Source organism: Crocuta crocuta, unplaced genomic scaffold (assembly GCF_008692635.1).
Source record: "Crocuta crocuta isolate KB4526 unplaced genomic scaffold, BGI_CrCroc_1.0 scaffold264, whole genome shotgun sequence".
NCBI classification, from domain to species: Eukaryota; Metazoa; Chordata; class Mammalia; order Carnivora; family Hyaenidae; genus Crocuta; species Crocuta crocuta.
The window spans coordinates 2,454,921-2,472,359 of NW_027529597.1; the positions used below are offsets into that span (position 1 = coordinate 2,454,921).

General features: G+C 38.7%; 1 protein-coding gene across 1 annotated transcript; it reads left to right on the forward strand.

Annotated features, from left to right (window-relative positions):
* Positions 1-534: 534 nt before the first annotated feature.
* FLRT2 (fibronectin leucine rich transmembrane protein 2) lies at positions 535-7,384 on the forward strand. Its single transcript, XM_077761827.1, has one exon. It carries the CDS (start codon positions 934-936, stop codon positions 2,914-2,916), a length of 1,983 nt encoding a protein of 660 aa, XP_077617953.1. The 5' UTR covers positions 535-933; the 3' UTR covers positions 2,917-7,384.
* The last annotated feature ends 10,055 nt before the right edge of the window (positions 7,385-17,439 follow it).

A 17,439-nucleotide genomic window follows, 5' to 3' on the forward strand; every position in this document is an offset into this window, starting at 1 on the left:
ATTATGTTTATTCCTCTTCCTCACAGTGTTAGATCAAAAGGACACGTCTTTTTAAATGGTTGCAGCCCTGCCTATTTTGCATTTAGAAAGGGCTTCACATGTTTTTCCCCCAAATTTTGTTAGTTACTCAGTCATTTGTTTCCTCTTGAAAGAAGATGTGACCAGTTGGATTTGTAGGTAATCGTCCTTATTAATTCAGTGGATTCAACAATGTGCCTATTGTGCCTTTCCATTTAGATATTCAAACAGATATTTAAGAGAAGGACTGACTAGGCTGTGAAATTCACAATATGATCACTGATGGCGAGAGCTAACAGTACGGCTTTCTTTTGAAGATAAGATAATTGAATCATGTTCCTTTCTTGAATACCTTTTCAACTAAATTATTGTTGCTTAAAACATCACTTAATGCCAACTCCATGCCTTGGGCCATTTAGTCCCAGCCATATTGTTCTTAAAAGGCATATAGTGATCAGAACTTCATCCATTAGTATCCTTAACTATTTTCTCTCTTCTTTCCTATAACAGATCGCAGATTGAGCTTAACCAAGAAGTTCATAGTCTGTTCGACACTGACCTGATCTACAACTTCAGAAGGGAGTTCTGCCTGCCCAGTTGGCCTCTGTTGACCGCAGATTGACCGCAGATAGCTTGGCTTCACTCATTGCCTGTGTGGAAAATTCTCCCTATTGATTTTTTTTTTTTTTTTTTTTTTTTTGCACATGGAGGACAGTAACAAAGAGGGCAACACAGGCTGATAAGCCCTGAGACCACAGGAGAATTCTTTTCTTGCAGGCCTTTGGGACTTTTCCTCTAGTTGGAGTTCTGGACTTTAACAGAACACCTTCTAGTCATTTTGGTTTTGTTATATATATATAATTTTTTTTCTTTTTACTTTCCCACCGCCTTGTATTTTGTTTCTGTACTTCAGAAATGGGCCTAAAGACCACACAGTGGCCCAGCCATGGGGCTTTTTTCCTGAAATCTTGGCTTCTCATTTCCCTGGGGCTCTACTCACAAGTGTCAAAAATCTTGGCGTGCCCTAGCGTGTGCCGCTGCGACAGGAACTTTGTCTACTGTAATGAGCGAAGCTTGACCTCAGTGCCTCTTGGGATCCCGGAGGGCGTAACCGTACTCTACCTCCACAACAACCAAATTAATAATGCTGGATTTCCCGCAGAACTGCACAACGTACGGTCGGTGCACACGGTCTACCTTTATGGCAACCAACTGGATGAATTCCCCATGAACCTTCCCAAGAACGTCAGAGTTCTCCATTTGCAGGAAAACAACATTCAGACCATTTCACGGGCTGCCCTTGCCCAGCTCTTGAAGCTCGAAGAGCTTCACCTGGATGACAACTCGATATCCACAGTGGGGGTGGAAGATGGGGCCTTCCGGGAGGCTATTAGCCTCAAACTGTTGTTTCTATCCAAGAATCACCTGAGCAGTGTGCCTGTTGGGCTTCCTGTGGATTTGCAAGAGCTGAGAGTGGATGAAAATCGAATCGCTGTCATATCCGACATGGCCTTTCAGAACCTCACGAGCTTAGAGCGTCTGATCGTGGATGGGAACCTCCTGACCAACAAGGGCATTGCCGAGGGCACCTTCAGCCATCTCACCAAGCTCAAGGAATTTTCCATTGTTCGGAATTCGCTCTCCCACCCCCCTCCTGATCTCCCAGGTACACATCTGATCAGGCTCTACCTGCAGGACAACCAGATCAACCACATCCCTTTGACAGCCTTCTCAAATCTGCGCAAGCTGGAACGGCTGGATATATCCAACAATCAACTGCGCATGTTAACTCAAGGGGTCTTCGATAATCTCACCAACCTGAAGCAGCTCACAGCTCGGAATAACCCCTGGTTTTGTGACTGCAGTATTAAATGGGTCACGGAATGGCTCAAATACATCCCTTCATCTCTCAACGTGCGAGGTTTCATGTGCCAAGGGCCCGAGCAAGTCCGGGGAATGGCTGTCAGGGAGTTGAATATGAATCTTTTGTCATGCCCCACCACGACTCCTGGGCTGCCCGTCTTTACCCCAGCACCAAGTACAGCCTCGCCAACGACCCAGCCTCCCACACTCTCTGTCCCAACCCCTAGCAGAAGCTACATGCCTCTGACTCCTACCACAGCCAAACTCCCCACGATCCCCGACTTGGATGGCAGAGAAAGAGTGACCCCACCGATCTCTGAACGGATCCAGCTCTCTATCCATTTTGTGAATGACACGTCCATCCAAGTCAGCTGGCTCTCTCTCTTTACTGTGATGGCATACAAACTCACATGGGTGAAAATGGGCCACAGTTTAGTAGGGGGCATTGTTCAGGAACGCATAGTCAGCGGTGAGAAACAGCACTTGAGCCTGGTTAACTTAGAGCCCAGATCCACCTACCGGATTTGTTTAGTGCCACTGGATGCTTTTAACTACCGAGCTGTAGAAGATACCATTTGTTCCGAGGCCACCACCCATGCCTCCTATTTGAACAATGGCAGCAACACGGCTTCCAGCCACGAGCAGACGACTTCCCGCAGCATGGGCTCCCCTTTTCTGCTGGCGGGCCTGATCGGGGGCGCGGTGATATTTGTGCTCGTGGTCTTGCTCAGTGTCTTTTGCTGGCACATGCACAAAAAGGGGCGCTACACCTCCCAGAAGTGGAAATACAACCGAGGGCGGCGGAAAGACGACTATTGCGAGGCAGGCACCAAGAAAGACAATTCCATCCTGGAGATGACAGAGACCAGCTTTCAGATCGTCTCCTTAAATAACGATCAGCTCCTTAAAGGAGATTTCAGACTGCAGCCCATTTATACCCCAAACGGGGGCATTAATTACACAGACTGCCATATTCCCAACAACATGCGATACTGCAACAGCAGTGTGCCAGACCTGGAGCACTGCCACACGTGACAGCCAGAGGTCCAGCGTTATAAAGGCGGACAGTAAGACTCTGGAGAACACACACACGTGTGTGCACCGAAAGACACACGAATTACATTTGATAAATGTTACCCAGATGCATTTGTGCATTTGAATACTCTGTAATTTATACGGTGTACTATATAATGGGATTTAAAAAAAAGTGCTATCTTTTCTATTTCAAGTTAATGACAAACAGTTTTGTAACTCTTTGCTTTTTAAATCTTAAAAAAAATAGTTGCTGAAGTACTGTACAGGGTTGTACAATAAGAACCCAATGCCAAGGCAAAAGAAGGAGTGATTCTTCCTCATGATGCACATTAACCATTTTACTGTTGAAGCCGTCAGAGTAAATTCCTTTCTTATGGTTGGTGGTCAGATGAAAGGGCCGATTAAAATGGACTCATCAGGGCAGGCTAAATAATGTGGGTAAAACAAGGTATGGCCCAGATATCTTTATGCTATTTCTATACTTCCTGGTGAGGAAGAAAAGTTAAATATTTCAAAATAGATGAAAGGAGGTGGCTACCCTGATTTGACTTAAAGCAGGAAATATAGAAAGCATCACGAGGAAGCCCGTTCCAGTAAGATAAGTTAACCGAACCTGGCAGCATCCAGAAAATGACATGAGTTTTGAAAAGAACTTCAAACCCGGGGGTTGGCTTTCGGAATGAGAGCTTAAAAATCACCCCTCATGCTTCCTTGACCCTATGTGATAACAGAGTTAGAGACTTCAGGCTGATTCCAGTCATCTTCAGGGACAGATAGGATGGTCCAGCAAGAAAACTCCCTTCGAAAGTGTTACTATTTCAAATTATATGTCAGGTTGAATCACATTCAACAGAGATATATTCTAGAATACTTTTTTAGAAGAGGCTAATAAAATAATGGGAAGAATTATATTGAATGGAATTATTTTTGATAATGAGAATTATTTGGGTAGATTCGCTCCAGCTATGTCAACATGATATTTAGACCAACAAGAGATCAGTGTTTGGAATATACTAAACATGTTAATTTAAAAACTATTGATACTATTTAGACAAAAACAAGTGATCAGTGGTTCTGCTATACTTCATCAAACGACTTTGTTAGTATCATGTTGAAATAGCTTGAATTAATACCTTTATCCCCTTGCAAATTTGTCTTCCAATCACCTCACCTATATTTTCGTAACTAGCTGTTTATGCTAGATTTTTTTTTCCCACTCTGCTTAAAATTTGAAAGAAAAATTATACGCCAGTCTTGGTTGCACAAAATATCCATATATACTTATATACTTTAAAATGTATACTAATTTTCACTGCTAATAATTCTATAAGGACATATCAAAGCTGGCTGAAATAATGTATTTTTTGTTAAAGCAATACAGAGTTTCCACCTTGGACCGACGTCGATCCTGTTCCATTTTTGAAATTTCATTTATTCCTTTTCAGTCTTGGATGTCCCTCTTCTTTGGGACTTGTGGAGGGATGATCAATCTTACATTAACAGGATAACATGAAAAATGAACAAGTCAGAGAGCACAGGCATGTTCCCCTCACCTTGGCAGAGTGGGGCATAGAGTAGAGGACATGGAGAAAAGAGGGATGTCTGTGCTTAATTCTAGATATTTTTTGAAACAATGCTCATTTTCACAAAGTATGTATAATCCACTCCTTTTCATCCCTTAGATGTAGAAGGGCTATCGATCACACACATTATCTAAAAAAATATATATCCTTGGAAAATTCATTTTAAGATAAAATTCTGCCCCGTGTTGTGTATTTCCTTTATCACTGGCCATTTTTAGGGTGAAAAAAATGAAAATTGATGTCACACTCAGTTTGGCTTTCTTTCTCACTCTTTCTCTGTCTCCCACTTCTAACAAAATAGAACTGCGATGTGTCTTCTTCGTAAGAGTTTAGGTATAAAACGCTATGCAAGGTTTTCTTTATAGTAAAAGCTTTATTTTCTTTAATAACGTACTCCCAACTTACATGTTTTAATCTCCCTTGTCAGAAAGCAGAAAATGTAACTGAAGTTATAATGTTGTAGAGGCAAGAATCAAAACAGCAGTCAGTTGAACTGAAATTAGCTATGAATTAATTTGAATTAATTCTAAGGTGACTTAGGTTTCCATATGAGTTTATTAGCTAGCAAATTCTGGCTGTTGCTTTTTTAAAGCTAATTCCACACAGCAAAGGGACAAGACAGTCTGTGAAGGTGATCAGTGTAACAGTAAGCCATCTACCATTCAGGGCAATGCCATGGGGTTTTGTGAATTTAACTGGATGATAATTCCCTTCCACTGTTGTCTTCTCCTTGGCTGTGTAGATAAAACTATGTGTTCAAATGATGGTACTTTGACTTTTGAGATTTTTATTTTTCCCTCTTTGATCCACAAAATAATCATTCTCATTTATTTATATTGTGTAAAACCCCCAGCGCAATATTTGCCTGCTGAAACGTTTTTGTTTCAGGCCAAGACCAATGTTGGAAAGGTTTCTATGATGTCTTCTGGGATTCACAGAATTATTTGGGGCTTGAGTGGTACAATGAAGACCTAGTCATGTAAAATGGCTCCTTTGCTAGAAGTTGTTCCTGAAGAGATAGAACCTAGTGACAGTCTTTGCTTTGATTTCACACACAGTATCACAGAGACTGCGAAAATCAAGGTCCGTGTCTCATTTGTCATAGCATACCTGGGGCTCTCACTTACACGAGGATAGAAAGCACATCATGGAATTTGCAGTGTCTTATGTGTCTTTGGAAAACTGCTGAATAACCAGCCACGGTGTTGGCTTAGGCTTTGATTGGCATCTTCGATTGTGGGAAATGTGTTTTGCTGATACATCTACTCTATAACTGAGCCTCTCTTGTGGCCGTTATTATGTATTTTGAGATTAGTCAAGAGTCACAGTTGAAGGGGCAGGCCAAGACCATGAACAAAGACATACCCACTGGCTTATAGAATTTGATGCTGTTTGACCAAACAAGCTGATTTCAGATAACACACGGTCACGTTCAGAGCTAGGCAACTGTCCCTGTGCAGAGGAAATTCTAGAAGAAAAAGGTGTAGCCATGATCACACAGATATTATTGATCGTTATTCATTCCCAGGGTTGTCATTAATATGTACTTGTTGGGGGAGATGTGTTTGGACAGGGAGAGGCTCTGTGTTTGCCTCCAAACTGGCAAACACATTAGCAGTTCATCATGGTGGACGGCCATAGCAGAGACAAAAAGCATGTTTTCCTGCCAAGTTTCCTTGTATGAGAAGGAAAACATTCTATCCCGTGAGAAATCATGCAATTTCTAATTATCTGGATGTTTGTTGAAAATGTATAAGATATGTTCCCCGAGGTTTTAAAAAAAAAACAAAAAACTGTAATGTGACCAGTCTGGCAAAAAGAATTAATGAGGGTGCTAATTTTAAGGTTATGTTTCCTACCAGTGCGGATCATGACGGTCTTAGTCACTTCCCAAGATCATAACTTACTTCCCCACTGTGGAGAACCAGCTCTTCAGGTAGTGAGCAGAACACCCAGTCCAAGCAAAAGTTATGGGGAAGAGATGCTGAGACAGATCAGCAAACCCAGTGCACCTTTTGACAGTGAACTGGTTAATTTCCATCGACTTCTTTGTTTATTAGCATTTTTCTCTAACCTACAACAAGTAGACATTGAGTTATACATTAGAACATGAACAGTTTTGCCCATGATTTATCTTTCCAGCTTCATGGGAATGCAAAGCAGTTTCTTTATGCTGCAAAGGGAGATGCAAATAGAAAACAAACAAATAAAAACTCTCCTAATTCTTACTCTTGTCAAAACCAGCCTGATGCTCTTTTTTTTAAAAAAGTCAGAACATTAATGAAGAAAGCTACGGCTTACATCCTTCTCTGATTTCTTCAGCAGGGTCAAAAGACAACTGACCATTGGGGGATGCTTGGCATAGATTGGGGGGAGAAAGTTTTGTACATGTATGATACTGTTGTTATAACAAACAAATCAGATTCTTTTGCTGTAGTTTTCATTTTTCTTCTTCTAGAGGCACATCCACCAGAAGAGCACAAAGCAAGGCCATCGCAACAGGCATTTTTAAACTAGTATGCAACACACATATGCGTACACACACACACACACACACTGAGAATTATAAAGATATCCATGGGATAGAATATTTATAACTTTTTGAGGCAAGATGAAGGCATCGCCACTGTCTGTCCCTCCTAAGACCAGTATATATTCACTGAAAGTTAATCCCGATGGTTTGTTATTGTTTGAATCACAGGTTGATTTGCTTCTGGTTTGTGTTTAGTGTGTTCTCATGACAAGGGACTGCAGGGGGTTGGAAAATTCTGCATTTCACTTCCTCTGGGACCTACCATGTTGCACACTTTGTTAACTACAAACTTCACTCTACACTATACAGTACCTTGTTGATATATTCAGTAAAGGCTTATTTTAAAAGAAAACCACATTGTGTTTATCTGAGTAAGTTCATTGGGTTACAGTCAACACTTATGTTGTTAATGTGAAAGAAATGTGGGCGGCTTCTTGCTGATGCGTGAGGGTGGCAGGCATGAAGGACATTATCGGAGTTTTCCTTTTCTCCTACCTTGAAGACAACTTCTGTTTCTTAAGGCCATTTGACCTTTTTTGTGTGAGGGGTTTGTATGAAATCTTCATGTTCTTTTCTACTTTCTAACTAAATCGTGTGTTCCTCTGCATATCTTTTCAGTATGCACACATACCTCAAGAATATTACTTTCTATTTGTGAAATCTGTGTTGCTTAAGATAGAGGTAAATACCAATGGAGTTATCCAATCAGAAGAGGTTTTTCCCCCTATTTCATAACACACGCTGTTGGTTTTAAATGCCAGGGTTTTTTTAATGCATTCTCATGGTACATTTCTACTTCAGATTTGTTTGTAGCTCATCCACCCATACTTCTAACGAGCACTCATGAAAATTTATTCACCTGCTCCAGTTCAACTCGAATAATCCCATGATTTTGCCAGACTCTCTTCCTTTACTCTTTAGTAATGTATTTGACAGATTAAATCAGGAAATAAAATCATGACACTCCAGTTAACTAATATTAATTATTTGTAGAATCTCTGTTGGGAAATTAAGTATGAAAAGTATGAAAGATAGTGGTAACTGGTGATGTATGTTACACTTGGGAGACTTTATGCCAAGTACTGTCCGTGAAACTCTCAGTTATATTTTACCAAGAATTACAGACCTTACTCTGTAAAGACCAGACCCTAAGCTGAGGAATAAAATTGTTAAAAAAAAAGTTTATTATAAAGTCAGGATTTGGCTGACTTCAGAAGTTTCGTAGAAGAAGAAAATACAGTCATAGGCAAGTCAAGCATATCTTCTACTTCCCTGCGTTCCTAAAGAAATATGTCTGTTCATCCAAAGTATTTACTTTTCATGTACCTTCTACAGAATACTATGTTAGGTTCTTTTGGGGATTCAGAGAAAAATGTGACTCTGCCTGTAAGGAGCTCACAGATTGTGCAATAAGCTTGTTTTCTAACATGTTTCAGAGTCTCAGAGACCATGTAATAACTTTACATTCTTTGAACCTAAACAGAGTATCTAAGGTGACAAAAGAAATATACATCTTGATGAATTTGATGATGTATTTGTTGTGTATATTAGAGGATCTTGGTGTTTAATAGATGCCACAAAGTGATAGTGCATTGATAACATTAGAATTGAATTTGAATTAAATTTTCAAACATATACTAAATAGTCAAATTATTAGGAATTGTGTTTAGTAATTAGACATGGAACTTATTTCCATCAGGCACCAGAATATAAATTAATCTAAAACAAAAATAATGGCACCTGACAGTTCTTGAGCACCTACATAATGCCATATTTACAATGCCTTGATACATGTGGTCACATTTTGTCTTTAACTATGAAGGTGCTTCAGCTTACATTCAGCTGAATGTAAAACTCATCTTCCCAAGAAGTATGTAATTCATCCTTGATCACAAAACCTGTAAATGGCAGAGTCAGGAGTTAACCCCAAATGTGATTATTATATTCTTAACTATTTTCTTGCCTCTTAATAAATTGACCAACTTTAAGACAGACTAGCCTTCAGGACAACTTATTTGCCAACAATTAAAATTTGTGATGATGGAGATATCACAACGTCACTCAGAGGATGCATATATTAATGATTGTCTGTGGCAAATCAAGGGAACACTCTAAAAACCTAAAAATATCTGTCTTTCAAATCCCTTGATTATCCACTTCTGGTCTTTAGAGAAATTCTGTTTGTTATTGGGTGACTGCACATCTATCTGACATGAAAGCTTCAGATGGACTCAAGATATGCCTACACCCATGGGGTGAGCTGAAAGAACTATTAAAAGAACTTGAGGCAGGTTATTTTTAGTAATGAATTTGTTTCCTACTTGAGAGGTTGCTTGAAGTATTTTGTAGATCTTGCTGAAGATGTTCATATGTCAGACTCTGCTAGGGCTTTATCAAACTGGCTCCTGGATTTACACTGTTTTCTTTTTTAATACAAATAGAAAGTGTGTGCTCTAGAGGATATTATAGGAGCTTTGTTTTTATTGTACAGAATGTTAAGGATTAAGCATTTGTAACAGTATGCTCTAAAACAGAGGTCTTTTTAGCACACACACATACACCAACTGATGAACCCATTTGCCCATTTTCTTGGTATGAAGTCTAAACTAAATGAAAAATTCATTAAGTCCTCAATGAGATTCTTTGTCATTTCTGTGATATAATCAGCTTCCATATTGGGTCAATCTATTCCTAACCAAATATAAAAACTATGCTGTTTCCGATTCTGCTAAACTCCCTGGTTTGGGTAGAAGGGGCCTTTGTTAGTTCAGTTTTGTTTTCACTTAGCAACTATTTGATGATGCCTGGTAAGTTTTGGTGCTGAATAAGATTGTTTTCCAGGACAGTAAACTTTGCATCATCAGAAATCTTTCCTGAAAATTATGGTACTCAACACATGGGCCAAGTTTTCCCTGTTTCTTTGCTTTCTCTGAGCACTTGCACTCTTACATTTAAATAATTATACAACAGTTCAAGTCCCAACATTTATATGCTTTCTCAAATGTTTTGTTCTCTGTTTCCTAACTCTGATGTGGCTAAGACCCTTCCTGTAGTCTCTAGTCCACTTCCATCTTTCTTCCACACTGTGGGACAAAGTATAATAATCTATAAATAATGCCTGATTGTGACACGACTCTTGGTTTCAAAGTATGTCATTACCATGATTTTAAGAGAGAATTCAAGCTCTTTGTATCACATATGTGTCATATATACATTACTGCCTGGCATTCCTTACAAGTATGTCCTCATTCATTATGTGCTCTAGACTAGACAGATATTTTAAATGAACCAAGAGGCTATCTTTACAAAGTGTCAAGCTCCTCCATACTGCTGTAGTTTTGCTCGAGGTCTTTTATTCTATGACATTCACTTTCTCCGTTGCTTAGTGAACTGTTCTTTCTTCAAGATACAACTCAAATGTCCCCCACCTTTGGGAAACTTCTCAAATCACATCTGTCAACTATCTGATCTCTCTGTGCAGTTAGTATAACTTTAAAATACTTTTATTTATGGCATCTATATGTTGTGGGTTGTCACGCATCTGTTTCACACCTATATTTTAACCCCCTGGAGACAGAGGAATACTCTGCCAATTTGTGTATCTCATCCAGTGACGAGTACAGTGCCCAGCCCTTGGCAGGTGTCTAGTACATCCTTTTGGGTAAAAGGTTAACAGAGCACATGGGACAATGCAGTGATGTCAGTGTTCCCCAAACAGCAGCAGCTCAAATAACAGCTACTCTGCCAATCTCCTATGGCTGGATGGCTTTCTTAAAAGCCTTCGAATGATCTGTGGAAGTCAGGATATGCAGAATTAGCCTTGCTCAAATGCTACTATATGCACTTTACAAGAAACAAAGCATACATTTTCTAAAAAAAAAAAAAACACCTCTTGTTTACCCATGACTATTTTTATAGAAACTTTGTTTTCATGATTACTTGTTGACCACACATCTGATTTGAAAACTTTATTATGAAATCAGGATATGTTTACACCTACAAGGAAGGCCGAGGGAACTATTAGAATGATTTGAAGAATGTCCTTTTTTAATATTTTACAGACAACCCCAAACTCTGAGCCAACATGCAGAAAGGCATATAGAGACATACCTTAAAGAATTGTCTTACAAGGTGTCATCATGAGAAATACACAAACTGTGGATAGACATAAAGTCAAAGTAAAACACTTTGACAGTTTGATAGACAAAATGAACTTTTCACATGTAAAAAAGCAGAAGCAGATTCATTTTTTGTTTCCATCAACAATATCAAAAGGGACGATCAATATTGACTGTGTCATATCTTATACCTAAAATATGGCATGTATCACTTAGAAGTTCACATTGTATTATCTTGATTATTTGCTCTAAGAATAAATAGTTCTCTTCTAGAAATGATATTCCTATAAAGAAGGATGCAGTGGAGGTGGTAGTTATTAAGAACTTAGACTTGAAACAGGTGGACTTATTTTGGAAATAAGCTGGCTTTGTTAATAACATATACTTTATGGTCATCAGTTTCTTTTACCTGAAGTGGAGCCAGTGAAGTCTAATACATATGGAGGTTTCCAGAACTGCGGGTTTGTAGGGCAGTGTCTCAGCAAGCACTGAATAAATGGTCCTGAGCACCATGTATTTTTCAAACAGCTCTCATTCACAAGCACAGGGTGACATATTGTCCACTTTATATGAAGACACCAAACTTTGTGAGTATTAAGATCAGAAGTACATGTGAGTCATCTATTCAAAGGTAATTAACATCCAAAATTCCACATAATTGTGTACAGCCATTATCAATAAAAGTCCAACAGGGAGTTTTCCATTTTTTTCTATTTTTTTTCTGGAAAAGTTAGGGCAAGTGAGGCGCCATAAGGTAACACAGAACCATAGCAGGTCTTCTGTCCCATGATGGGTGGGACCATTGAGCAGCACTGTTGAACAGGAAAAGAATAGACTTCTTGTAGTGTAGCTAACATATTTCCTCTCTGATCTTCAGAACACACATACATGTGATTATTGCTGAAAATTAGTGCAGAAGTATCAAATGTGCTCAAGAATGAATGTTCAGAAAACATTGGGAAATTAAAAAAACAAGATAATAACTTTCTCCTCAAAGATCTATAATGTTAAATGACATGGTTTTGTTTCATTTTACTGTCACCAAACCATAGGATCTATATCGGCAGTTGGGTGGCAGAGAGTGGAGCTGGTAACAACCAAATGGAAGAGCATGTTAATGGTTCTGCTGTGTAGATGTGACAGTCTACCAGCTGTCACACAGTTACTTTTTGCCATCAATGCCATTCTTAATTTTGTAATCTCATTGTAATTAAGAGGCATACATCCTCTTCAAATAGGTCATGTTCTTTTTTCCTTCTGTACATGGTAATTAATGGTAGTTAAAACAGCCTCAAAGCAGGTCTCTCGCACGGAGTCTATATTAGCATTATTTGCCTTTTATTTTGCCTCTCCTTGTTTAATAAATGCAGAAGGTGAGACATTCAGGTGCTAGGGGGAAATTGCTTTCTCCTCTAGTCCTTGACTACAGAGTGTAATTGGTTTCAGGGCAGCTATTCAGCAGGTATAAGTCAATATTGGCATTCCCGGGGTCTGTAGCCAATTTCCCTTCTCTTTGGGCTGGTGTGTGTTTTGATAGCTTGTCTCCCAGCTCCTCCTGTTGTTAAATATTTTACATATTGACTCTCATCAGTTGGAATACAGTGTGTGTTCCCCTAGTGTATCTGGAATAAGTGGGAACTATTTGGTTTGTAATGGAGACCAATCACCTCTAATAGAAAACAGCAGTTTCTACAGCCTATTGTATGGGGCTTACTGAACATGATGAACATCTCTGACTTTGTGTTCATATCTGTACAGAGATTTCCTTGCTCCATTCTATACTAACCTTGGGCATTGAGCATATTTATGCTTCAATTTCCACATTGGTTTGTGGGGTAATTACAATACTTACCTCAGCAGAAACAATATAGCTCAGTGCATGACACATACTAAACGTTCAGTTAATGTCAGGCGCTTTCTGAAAATATACGGAATTAATAGCCACTAAGTTTAGTTACACGGCTTGGGTCTCCCTTGGATCATAGGTAAGACCATTCATCTCTCTGGCCTGTTTCTTCTAGTCGAGAGCATAAGACTTTGGTTCATTTCTTAAGTTCTTTAGGACTTTAAATTCTGTTTCATCCTTGTCAATTTTCCATGAAGTTCAGCTATAGTGAATTGGGCTGATTCGTGCCATGTGTTTTTATGAATTTCAAGAAGATGTGTTTGGGATAGAAAACAGGGAATGTGCAAAAACTCTGTTTCATTGACTTTATTACACAGACTGGCATGTCCCCCATTAGTTAGAGCAACAGTAAACTCAATATGTTTGGAAAGTAACATGCACAAGTATGAAAAGAGCCTTGGAATCGCAAAGAATTCCCGCTTTGTACCAGTGTGTTATTAATGTTCCTAAACCTCACTTTCCTCATATGTGAAATAGGGTAACAGTACTTGTGAATAGTCAATGAGATAACTTATGTCATGTGTTCGGTGCAGAACCATTCACTGAAACTCCTCATGGCTGAAAAATTACAAATGAATTGAAAGAGAAGCAAGTGGAATCAAAGCCCATTCTTATTAACTCAATTATCTTTCCCTAAAAAGAGAGAAATTCAAACTATGTTACTAAGTAGACATTTATAAAATACTTTATTTCGATAAAAAATTATTAAAGATAGGTTTCCCTACAGTAAAAGTTGTATAAAACAAGATTGTTTCTTAAACTATTGAGTGCATCTTCTATCTTTGTAAGCCTTTTATGTAAGAGCTATGAACTTTAAATATTCAACAGAAATTATGAGAATATCCAGGAAAATGCTGAATGATAAATGTACTTTATTTTTGATGAAATAGAACAGATTTTAACGCTTACTGTGCCACTTCTTATCTTTGAACCTTGAAAAAGTATACAAGTTTGATCTTAAAAATGAAGAAAGAGTTTTTAGAATAATTAGAAAATACTTCTTTCCAGGGTCTTCATTTATAAAACCGTGGCTTACCTGGTAGCAATGGAAGTTAATTTCAAAATATTTAGCCTTAAAGTGGTTGCCTAAGGATCCCAGCGAGTAAGCAATAGCTTCAATTGATTACACCATACATCTGAATTTAATAATGAAACATTGTTTTATTAAAGACGCTTATATAATGCAAACTTTCCAATAATTTATACCATCCAATGATGGATACTTTAGATAAATAGCTTTTAGCTATGTAGTTAGAAAGCTATCCTTAGGACTCAGATTGAAGTATCATCATCTGTCCACTTCTTTTACAAGCTCATTTATTCATTATGTCCTTGTTAAGGAATTTTTAAAAGTTTGTTACCTCTATGAAGAGAACTTAGTAAAATGTAGCCAAGTTAGTAAAATAATTATTTTCAAAAGTTACTTAGGCCTTATGCTACCTCTTTAAAGGACCAAAATAGCATTTTAAAAGGAATATATCAAAGCAAATATTATAAAATTATTTAATAGTATTTTTCCCCAAACATTCAAATTCTATCTGGCAGTTTAAGAACTTACAAATAAATCAAAGATGAAGTCATTTGAGGGAAAAGCACATTCTTAATTAATCTTAATGAATCTTACGTAGTGAAGGAAATTCAAAACTTCAGAGATAATGCTTTTGAAATAATTGATTTTAACAAAGCTTTCGTTAATGAAAGAATTCTGACAAAGTGAGTCTATTCTACTATAAACGGGAAGCCATTGCAAGCCTGTGCAACTGGAAAATTACACAACAAACAAACCACCATAGGGAAGAGAGACAGACATAAAGAAAATGTTTACATAAAATTACATCTTAACGGGCAAGAAGTCCCCATCAAAAACAAAATGAAAACACAAAAAATATGTTTTACAGAAGAGCGATCGAAGTATGAGCAAATAAATTGTGCTGTGAAATTCATTTTAGGGAAAAGTATGCAATGTGTTTTGTGGAGATATGAATCAACATACTTAAACATACAAATCATTTGTGGCATAGGTATAAGATAGTCAGGCTTAGTTTAGAAAATATAATAAAAAAGAAACATCTAGAGCAAGAAGTTATCAAAAGAATTAGCAAGTAGTTTAAAATATTAACCATCTCAAGACACCTGGGAGGCTCAGTCGGTTGAGCATCCGACTTCGGCTCAGGTCATGATCTCACGGTTTGTGGGTTCAAGCCCTGCGTCAGGCTCTATGGTGACAGCTCAGAGCCTGGAGCTTACTTCAGACTCTGTGTGTGTGTCTCTCTCTCTGCCTCTTTCCTGCTTGCATTCTGTCTCTCAAAAATAAATAACATTTAGGAAATAAAATATTGATCATCCAAGTACTAGAAATTGGAACTACTCTTATTAAAAGTTATTCGAGAATCCATGGCATATGTGATGGTGGAAATTGCAGTGGCTTTAGAGTTCAAATATTGGCTCATTGACTTACCAGCTGTGTCCCTAGCCAAATAATTAACTGCTTTAATATTTGGTTTCTTATCTTTACAGTGCTATAATAAAAACCCTTACCATTGTGTTGGTGTGAGAATTCATTTAAAGTTAAGAGCACAATACCTTGCACATAGTGATTGCTCAGCTGTGTTAACTCCACTCAACTTCTTCCTGTCATTTCCTGTCCCTTTCCTTTTCTGTCACCCCTGGCAGAACACAACACTGTCTTGTGCTCCTGTAATGAATACAGACATCGCACAGTCTGTTCTTTCAAGAGATCCTGAGATAGAAAGAGATGCCATCTCATGTGACCAGGAGTGACATAGCTTGGAGTGTGTGTCCGCCAATCCACACTGCAAGCAGGCATGCTCATGTATTGCTTGTTTTAAATTAAGTTTTAAAACTCAAAAGTAGTTGCCTTTTGAGCTTCTGTGGGTGCCTCTGGGAGTGCTGGTGGGGCACCCACTTCTACAAATTTTTCTTGATGTAGCCTCCCCACTGCAGCAACAGTAGAGTTAACCATATGTAACTATGTAACTGTTTCATTAAAAAGAAAACTTAGGGGTGCCTTGGTGGCTCGGTCAGACTCTTGATTTGGGCTCAGATCATGATCTCATGGTTTGTGGGATTGAGCCCCGCATCAGGCTCTGTGCTGACTGCGTGGAGCCTGCTTAGGATCCTCCCTCTCCCTCTCTCTGCCCCTCCACATCTCACTCACATGCAAGGGTGCATTCTCTCTCTCTCTCTCTCTCACAATAAAAGAAAAAACTTTGTTAATTTTTTTTAAAAGCTTAAATTTCCTGTGGCTTTTACTCTTTGCTCTGTCATCCTCCACTCTGAAATTACCAGTTTTTTCCTTCCTCTGATTCCGGGCATCCTCACCAAAATGGGTACATGTTACCAAGATTTTCAAGAAGTGGAGTGTGTACTAGCCATTATGATGGTGGCTGGGAATATGTGTCTTACCCAAATATAGCAATTATCGGTAGAGGACGGGACACAAGACAATGGAGTATGGTTGGGAAAAGGAGAAATGAAAGAGTTTGGAGCACAGGCCACTAAGGCGGACAGTCACTGAGAGGGATCCCAAATTTGGGGGCAGCCTTAGGAGGGCAAAGGTCACCTGTGTGTTTGACATCCCAGGAAGTGCACTGGTGCTGTTGGTAGAAAGCTTGAAACTGAAGGGAGAGTTTTTGTTGAGGTTCCACTCTCTTTCCCCAGCCACCACCCTTCCCTGATGACTGGTAGGCACCTCGGTTCACAAATAAGCTCAGGTTCACCTGAGATTTCATCACCAGTTCACCTCTTCCTCTGCCCTGTCTTTCCTCGTCACCCATCCCTTTCACTTATGTCAGCTGCTAAAGTCTTTTCTAATAAGCCTTTCGTGTGTTAATCTCTGTATGAGTCAGATTCCCTGAGAGCCCAACCTGCCACGACCTGCTTCACACTTCTGCTCAAGGCTAAATGTCCCCAGAGGTAGGAATATAATTGTATGAAGATGTAATACTGAACCCAAAGGCGTCCCTTACTTACTGAACAATGTGAAATAAAATTAACTTCACATTATAACCTCTGAAGATTTAATTCTGTGAATTTGAATGATGCGCCTCAACATGTACTCATGAGGCCCAAGTTTTGTTGCATGTTAATGGCAAACAGTTTGTTAATCAATATTGAACCTTTCCCCTTCTCTGATGATTGTCAAACTTCTTGGAAAATAACTCTAATATACCTTAAACATAAACATTTTACAAAAAACAAGGTGTATAAAAGCAAACAAAAGGAACAGCTAACATTCACTTCTTTGAAGCCATGTGAAACCAAAGTTTATCAACCCTATATGAAAAGAAAAAGATATAAGGAAAAGGCAATGACAATGCTTGGTGTATTCTTGTAACTAAATCCAAGTCTGTCTGCTTGATG